The sequence below is a fragment of the Ziziphus jujuba genome, chromosome 1 (assembly GCF_031755915.1).
Source record: "Ziziphus jujuba cultivar Dongzao chromosome 1, ASM3175591v1".
In the NCBI taxonomy this organism is placed as follows: domain Eukaryota; kingdom Viridiplantae; phylum Streptophyta; class Magnoliopsida; order Rosales; family Rhamnaceae; genus Ziziphus; species Ziziphus jujuba.
Window position 1 is genome coordinate 46,139,525 of NC_083379.1, and position 8,509 is coordinate 46,148,033.

General features: G+C 31.4%; 1 protein-coding gene across 1 annotated transcript; it reads right to left on the reverse strand.

The window, feature by feature from the left end:
* Positions 1-235: 235 nt before the first annotated feature.
* Positions 236-6,244, reverse strand: LOC107407674 (PX domain-containing protein EREX). The gene is made up of 10 exons (XM_048464872.2): positions 5,670-6,244; positions 4,466-4,576; positions 4,160-4,258; positions 3,881-3,967; positions 3,618-3,726; positions 2,756-3,468; positions 1,961-2,125; positions 1,620-1,862; positions 1,015-1,233; positions 236-743 (listed from the first exon to the last, which is right to left on the reverse strand). The coding sequence occupies exons 1-10, from the start codon at positions 5,922-5,924 to the stop codon at positions 480-482; spliced, it is 2,265 nt and encodes a 754-aa protein (XP_048320829.2). The 5' UTR covers positions 5,925-6,244; the 3' UTR covers positions 236-479.
* Positions 6,245-8,509: the final 2,265 nt, after the last annotated feature.

Consider the following 8,509-nt stretch of genomic DNA (forward strand, 5'->3'; position numbering starts at 1 on the left):
GTGATTGTGCTTGAGGTGTAACAAGGTAGAAAATGACATAATTTGAAATGGGGAGCTGATGTTCATAGGCTTGATGAAGTCGTTAAAGAGTGTTAAAAGGTCCTTCTTCCTCTCTTTTTTCTATTTTTTTATATAATTTCTTTCTAATTTTATGCGATCCAATTTATTTGTAAAACAGTATCAGGAAAAAAAAAATAAAAAATTCAGGTGCTCATCAGCTTCAGATCAAGGCAAATGGTTCAAAATAGACATTTGTCTACTTGTGACTGGATCTTCAAATTACAAGAAAAAGCTTCTTATAATAATTTATTCAAACAAAAAATATAAAACAAAAAGGAAAATTAGATCATGTATACAAGTACAATAACGCTTTTGTGGAAGCATATGGACAAGATAGTTCTAGGGATTACTTCCATTTTTATCTTACGTATGTGGGATGATGAAGCAGTCAGGCATGTCAATCTAGAGCACCATAACTCTCAACTTTCTAAGAATTTGCTTAGAACAGTTTTCCTCAAAGGGACAACTTCATCTTCATCTTCATCTTTTTCAGCTTTAGCATTTGTGTTCAGAGCGCAAAGGATAACAGAGTTTATCTGCTTCCTCAATCTTGCATTGTCGACAAGTATATCTGTTACCATCTTCCTTAACCCATCCTCCGTTTTTGTCCTATCACCTTCATTGCTGTGGAAATCGTCATCCACTGCAACAGCATTTTCTATGTCCTGTGCAAGCAGCTGTGCCTGTTCCAAATTTGAAAACTACAAGTTACATATGGATTATAACAAAATAAGTATTTTAGCCTATTCAATGAGTGATGTTGCTTTAACCCATCTGTAATTAACCATACCAGGCACTAAAATCTTATTCCCTGTAATATACCCCAATGCTTAAAATAGATCTATAGCTACATTAAAACAGTTTGTCGATTTAATACGTATAAGAAAAGATAAAATGTTAAAATGCAGGTACCACTAGATAAACAAGAGAGAAAACCAATGGTGTAGAAGGTACCTCTGCGAGAAGGAGACCAATTCGATTATCAGATGTTGTCAATAGATCTATAGCATCAGATGGTGATGAAGTGTCCACTATTAATTTATCTTCCTCTTCAATAAGGAAATTGACACTACATTCTTGAAGCCTATTGCAAAGAAGCCCACATTCATGCAGCAATTTCACATTAGCAGTATTTGCATTCTCCGTCCTCTTCTTTTCCTTTTGAAGACTCTTCTGAAATATAACATTGATGAACAACATTAATTGGTAGGTGATGATAAACAAATGACTTGCATAGTATAAAGAGATACACTGAATTTTGACCAAACATCACACAGATCCTGAAGGAATACACTGAATTTTGACCAAACATCACACAGATCCTGAAGGAACTTTAAGAAGAGTAAACATTGGTCTCTTCAGCATTTACATATGAAAGAACCAGAAAGAGTTATTTGATTAACATTACTATGCACCTAAGAACAGCTTCAGAAATTTGGTTCACAAAAAAAAATAATAATAATAATAATAATAAAATAAATAAATAAATAAATTATAAAGAGATTGATATTTAGCATCCTGTTTTATGGATCATACACGTTTAGCAGCACGAATATTACCTCTAGTTCCAACTTTTCTTTCATCAGTTGACTGAACTCCTGTTTTAAGTCTGACTGAGAACTTCGTAATGTTTTGACCTCTTTAACAAGCAGCTTTATATCTGTCTTTGATTTCATCTCAAAATCATCATGATGTTTCTGCAAGTTCTCAAGCTGCTCTCTAGCAAAATCCAACTCCTGTAGCAACTTTTTATTCTCATGTACAATAGACGTTTTTGTCGACTCCGCATGCAATTTTCCCTCCTGCAATACTCTTTATGTATTACTCGTTGACGCCCAAGTGCCCCTAAAGATTGAATGAAACGAGAACCAAACAAGTGTTAACAGTATAAAGGACAAACCTGTTCAGATTTCAATTTTATTTCCAGCTCCAAGCACCTCCTCCGAAGTTCCTCCACATCCCACTGCATCTGAGTGAATCTCTCCTTTTCAGTTAAAACAGTCTGCTGCATATTTTCTTTACAATTCTGTCTGGTAGTTTCAAGTTCCACTTCCAAATCTTTTACCTACACCAGAAAATACTTAAAAATCAATGAAAATTAATCTTTTACCTACACAGTGGTAGCAAGATTGATCAACATACTTGTAACAATTAATGTTAGGATAAGCATTCTTTATAAACAGAACCCTCCAACAATACCAGATCGTAGACAATATTGAACATTTAATATAATTGCATAAGTCCAGACCTGTTCCTTTCTAAATAAATATCCTCATGGATCATAACTCTCTTCTTTACCATTATTTCCAAATTTTTGTTTTCCAAGAGTAGCCACTTTACTCTTTGAACTCTTAAATAATCTCGGGCACATACAGTGTCCTTATTCCACAAATGCAATAGGCAAACATGAAGTAAAATCCTTAAGGATGTCCATTCAGGAGTTACAGCAGAGTTTATGAACTTGGACCATTCAATTAAACACTAGACTTTCTGATATATCATATTTAACATGTTTGATTTCAGGATAAGGAATGCTCTACAATTTAAAATTCCATGGGAGATGATTAGCAACAACCACCAAGGATTATCTACAAATCCTAGTTTGATTTCCTTATCAACAGAAAAAGGACAGATTTGATGAACCCACAAGAAACATATCATAAACTGATAATTTTCTCCAGTAGTAAAATTTAACCTTTGTTGAGAGGAATTGTCTCACAGCAACTTCTTGATTTAATCTAGCTATAAGATTCTCCACATCTGTTCTTGCTGCGGCTAGTCTTTGCTGTAATGTAATCAGAACTCTATTCAACTTCTGGCGCTCATCGGATGGAAGAGCAACAAGTAAATTCACAGGAACTTGTAAATCTGATTTGATGTCTGAAAGGTCGCCTTCGACATTAGCCACTGCTGAATTAGATACTTCACCAACTCTGGCAGAGCTCAAGTCACTTCCCAAACTCTCTGTTGATGATTTTCGAACATGGCCATCCTGCTTGTAATCATCTGATTCTGGAAAGAACTTTGTTCCATCTAGGCGAAGAGGTTTTCCACCAGCAGTATCCTCACTTACTCGATCCCTGTCTATACTACCACCTTCAATTCCAGTAGGCATTTTGTGCTTGGAGAACCTTTGAAGGCTCTCCCTAATGAAGTTCCCATTAAACTTGCCAAAGTTCACTGCAGTTTCTGATGGATCAATTAAATCTTGTTGATCAGTAAAATCACTATGCCTTGGTGTTCCAAATTCAGATATCTCAGATGGAGTCTCATCACCATGATCTGATGTGATAGATGAACTACCAGCAACTGCAGAAACATTTAAATTGGCTTGTGGCAGAAATGATTGAAGTGCACCATTACTAGAAGAATTTACATCTGAACTTTGCTGATTCATTTTGTCGAATGCTGAAAGCATAAGAGAAAATATAGAAATGAGAAAAATGATGTATTACATTTTGTAATTGCACACTACTTAATTCTACCACTGATTGTTATTACAGATAGAAATATATTGTTATAATGTTATTTCCAAGTTGCATCAAGAAAAGACCTACAAGTCCGCACAGCGGCTTCTAGCTCAAGAAAGATCGCAACTTGAACACTTCTTGATATATCAATATCTGATAATAACTTTTGCATCCAATCCTCCAAAGAACACCTTCGCTGCAACAAACTAACCAATTCAGCATCAGAAAAATATTTTACATGTAATCACTCACAAACTACCAAGAAGTGTCTGCATATATGGTAAAACATTCAATCAAAGCAAAAGCCTTCACTGAATTTCCATAAACAAATAAGAAAAGGATATATCTACCTCATCCAAAAGTGTCTGGCTTTTCACTCTCAATAGCCTCTTTGAAGGAGCAGGAGGCAAATCTTTCTTGGGAAATGCCTTTTGAAGCTGCAGAAGACAACAAAAGGTGAGAATGACAACTGCAATGAAAAATTGGAAAATATAATATGATTGACATAATATCAAATAATGAAACCAAGAACATATCTATTTTGTAAAAAATATATATTATGTATAAGTAAGAAGCAAGAATGCTGGTGAATAAAATTTCAGCACAATAAACTAAAAGTTGCCACTCACTTCAGAAAATAGCTTTAAGAAATCATTAAATCTTCGTAATATCACTCGAGTAGTGGTGACCCCTTCTGGAGATTGTATACCAACTTGAACTCTATAAAACTGTTCTCAGTAATTGTTAAACAAAAAGATAGTAAGTACATTTAACAACAATATTTTTCAGATCAGCTATAACAAAATCAAACATAAAACTCATCCAACGATTTTTTCTTTTCTTTTCTTTTTTTAATTATATATATATATATATATACATACACACATTGTTTTAGTCAATATAAATGAAGTATTTCAAAAATATAAAAGGCATACCGCAACAGGATCAGAACCTCTTGATTTAGGCAGGAAAATCCAAGAAGGAATTGTCACACAGTAACTCCACCCTGTATGAGAATTTTCTGGCCGAAGAGAGTTCTGCCCTTCCTACAATCAACAAGTTGCTATGTTATGCTTATAAATAACAAGACCATAAAACCAAAATCTCCACAAGCTGTTCTCTGAACATATTAATCCATGATAACCAAATAGATTTTCAACCTGTTGTTCTTAATAGTATACATACATCACAAGTTCACAACAAGTAGAAGTTGAAGCAAGTATCTAAACCAAAAATTTTAAGTCCCTACATTTTTAATGTAATGCTTACTGTTACAAAACCAAATATTCATACATGTGTTTGTGAGAATAACTTTCACATTTTTCACCACATGTGCAATATGTCCAGCAGAAAAAAACAACCTATTAACTAGAAAGCCGGATTACATAAAGGTGGCAACAACCTGAAATTAAAAAGCTACAAAGACATGCCTTCACTATTTTATCAAATCATGTTTGGGTGGGAAGATATTCAAAGTTATAAGTAACCTCCACACCGAAGTTGTCATCGTGTTCACCGAACATCAACATGGCTTCCATGTCTTCCTTATCATTTAACTTATGCTCTACTATTTCTGGTAGATCTTCCTATGCTTGTCATCAGCATCGAAGTGATAAGCATTGAAAAGCAAATCCGGCATTTATGTGATCTTCGACACCATTCGTTTTATTTATTCAAAACTCTTTGTTTTAATGAGTTAATAACTAAAACACACTCCACACCTGCTGTTTTAGAGAGGCAAAATCACTCTCCAATTGAATAGCAAATATAAAAAAGTGTATTTTTATTGAACCGTAATCGACTATGATAATGTTAAAGGATATTTCTTTACTTTATTGCAGATGATCTTACATTGCAAAATGCTTAAAAGAAGCTTTCAACTTTAAGGCGAAGCTCAGATGTGGAAACAGTATAATCAGTAACAGTAAATCCGCACACCAGAATGAAAGAGGGACAAAACCGTTATACACAAAATTCAAGCACTTCACTTAAAAAAAAATATATAAATTTTCTAACAAATTATCAAAACCCACAAAGTAAATTCCTAACCCAGAAGAAGACGAGGTAGAAAAAGAGGTGAAGTTCGGTGGTGAAATGGAAACCCATAAGGGATCAATCAAACACGCAAACAGATAGTACCTTTTTAAGAGGGGAAGGGCTCCAATCCATGCCGAGAGGGAGAGGCGACGTGCCGTCGTGGCGGTGCTTGGGAGGGCTACGATTTTGCACGGGTCGACCGCCATAATTGTGAACAGCAAGGTCGTTGTAATCGTAGTTGTGAAAGAAAATTCCATTCTCCAACGAACTCGCCAAGCGACGATGAGAATAGGGCTCGAGGATGGAATCAGAGTAGTTGAAGTCCAACAGGGAAAAATCGTTGGCGTACATATTCATTTTTTTTTTTTTTTTTTTTTTTTGGTGGGGCGTGGAGGTTGCTCGCTATGTGTCTGTCAATTTGTGTGTGAGAAAAAAGTAGGTACAAAGACCGCCAGTCGGTGTGAATAAAATGAGCAGCACAAGGCCATAAGTTTTTAGTAATATCAAGTTAATGGGACGAAAAGACGCTTTCTTCGCCGTTTTGATTGTACACCTGGGATTCAGTCGTTCAAGGACGTTACAGCTCCAAGAACACGAGCACGACAAGGCTCATCCGAGCTCCGGATATGAGTACAGCTAATTAGATTTTTTGTTTTTTTAATAGTTTTTTTTTATTAATGAGTCCCTCTCACGTGAGACACATATTTAACGATCACATATTGTTGTTTTATTTTATTCATCGTAAGACTCGAAATTGATACTGTGTTGAAGTCAAACTTTGTTTAGTGTTATTAGCTCGTTATTTTATAAACTATACCTGTAATTACACTTTTTAAGGTTTTTGAAATTCTTTTAGCTTTACCGTTCTTAATTTTAGTTTTTATATATTTTTGTCATTAAACCATTTTCATATATCTCTAAATAGTTTTAAAACATATGATATATTTGATGTAATATACAAAAGTTTTATGGAAATGTTTAATTTTACAATTTCATTGTTTCTTTGTTACAAGTTTAAAATAAATGTAGTGCATGTTTTAAAATTGATTAAAAAAAAATTATATTAACTAGTGTTGAAAGACGGCTTACCAAAAAAATAAATAAATAAATAAATGGTTAAGGGACAAAAATGACCAAAAAAATAAATATTTACAATCCAAAATACATCTAGAACTAGTAACCCATTTGTTGTTCCTTGTAATCTAGTAAATATGACTTGATACTCCACTCTAATTTTAACCAATTTTATAGATCCCATATTAATGACTATTTTTATGACTTCTAAGTTCATCAAGCTAATGTGCACCTCTAAGATAGTTCGAAGAAAGAGCAAACGAGATGCACATGGGCTGGTTTGTACACATCGTAGAATTAAAATACCTTCGATATATATATATATATATATATATATAAAGTCATAAAATACTAAAAACAAAATGAAATGCAAATAGCTCTTTATCTGATTCTTGTTTTTATATTTATTTATCTAATATTTGATATGGAAGTGGGAGAATCAATCTTCTTTGGTGCACACGATGACTCCATTTTTAACTTCTTTTTTTTTTTTTTTTAATGCAAGTCCATTTGTAGCTTTTTTTTTTTTTTTAATGGAAATGCAGTTCTATAATTATATTTTATGGGAGGGGAAAAAAAGATAAAAAAGGAAAGGAAAAAAGAAGAAAATATTTAGGAAAAGAAAAGAAAATATTTATTAGTAATTATTGTTTTAATAATTAATAAATGAAAAGGAAATAAAAGAAAAAATAAAGTATTTATAATGATTGTTGTTTAATGAAAATGAAACGAAAAGCAAAAAATAATTAATGCAGTATATGTTTTATGACAAAATTATCTTATATATCAAATATTTTAATCAATTTTTTTTTTTTGCCGAATAAAATATTTTAATCAATTATCTTTTAATTGATAAATCTGGAATATTCAAAATTTTTATTAAACTCTTTACCTTTTCTATTATGTTCTGTCAAGTGAAAAGTTAGATTCAATAAAATAGACATAATTTAATTCTCTCATTTTCTTCCCTTTCCTTCTATATCTTTTCGTTTTCATTAATTTTAATAATCTAAAAAAAAGAATTGAATCTTTTCCTTTCACATTTCATCAACCTAAACACAGTGTTAACGTTTAGTGAAGAAATTTCCATCCCTCTTTTTTTCTTAATTATTTATCCATATTTTCAAATTATTTCATTCAAATTAATTTTATTATTCATATACATAAATTCAAGTTTATAAATAGCTTAGAGTAGCTTCAGCATACTCTTTAAAATCCTTTATTTTCCTATTTTAGTGAGTTATATAGTAAAACCTGTATAAATGAATATTTACGAAACTATGAAAAATTATTCACTTAAAGAAACTATTTATTTATTGATAAATGAATATTTATTAATCTAAAAATAAGTTTTTACTATTTTTGAAAAAAAAAATACTAATCATGTAATATATATTAATAAAAGAAAATATCAATCAAGCTTATCAAATATGCAATCATAGGATTTATCACCATTTAATAAAAAATAATTAAGAGTTTCACTATACAAAAAAAGTCTATGAAAGGAATCTACTAATAAATGAAAAGAAAGTCATTACTGAGTTGGCTGTAGGGGGATCAATTTATTAATTTTTATTTCAAATCTTATTTCATTTTCTTGTACATTTTGTAAAAAGCAAAAAACTTTAAATATATATTTTGGAAGAAGAAAGTTAAATTGAAAAAAAGAAAAAGAAATAAAAGCTATTAAGTAATTTTTATTATTATTTATGATAAATATTTATATATATTATTTATTTTTTACAATATTTAATCAAATATTAATTAACATATTCAATGGTCCTTAAATGATTTTTTTTAATTTTTTTTTTATCTAGTATATTTACCAAATTGATTCGTTTAATACATAAAATAGAGTTGGGACTAAA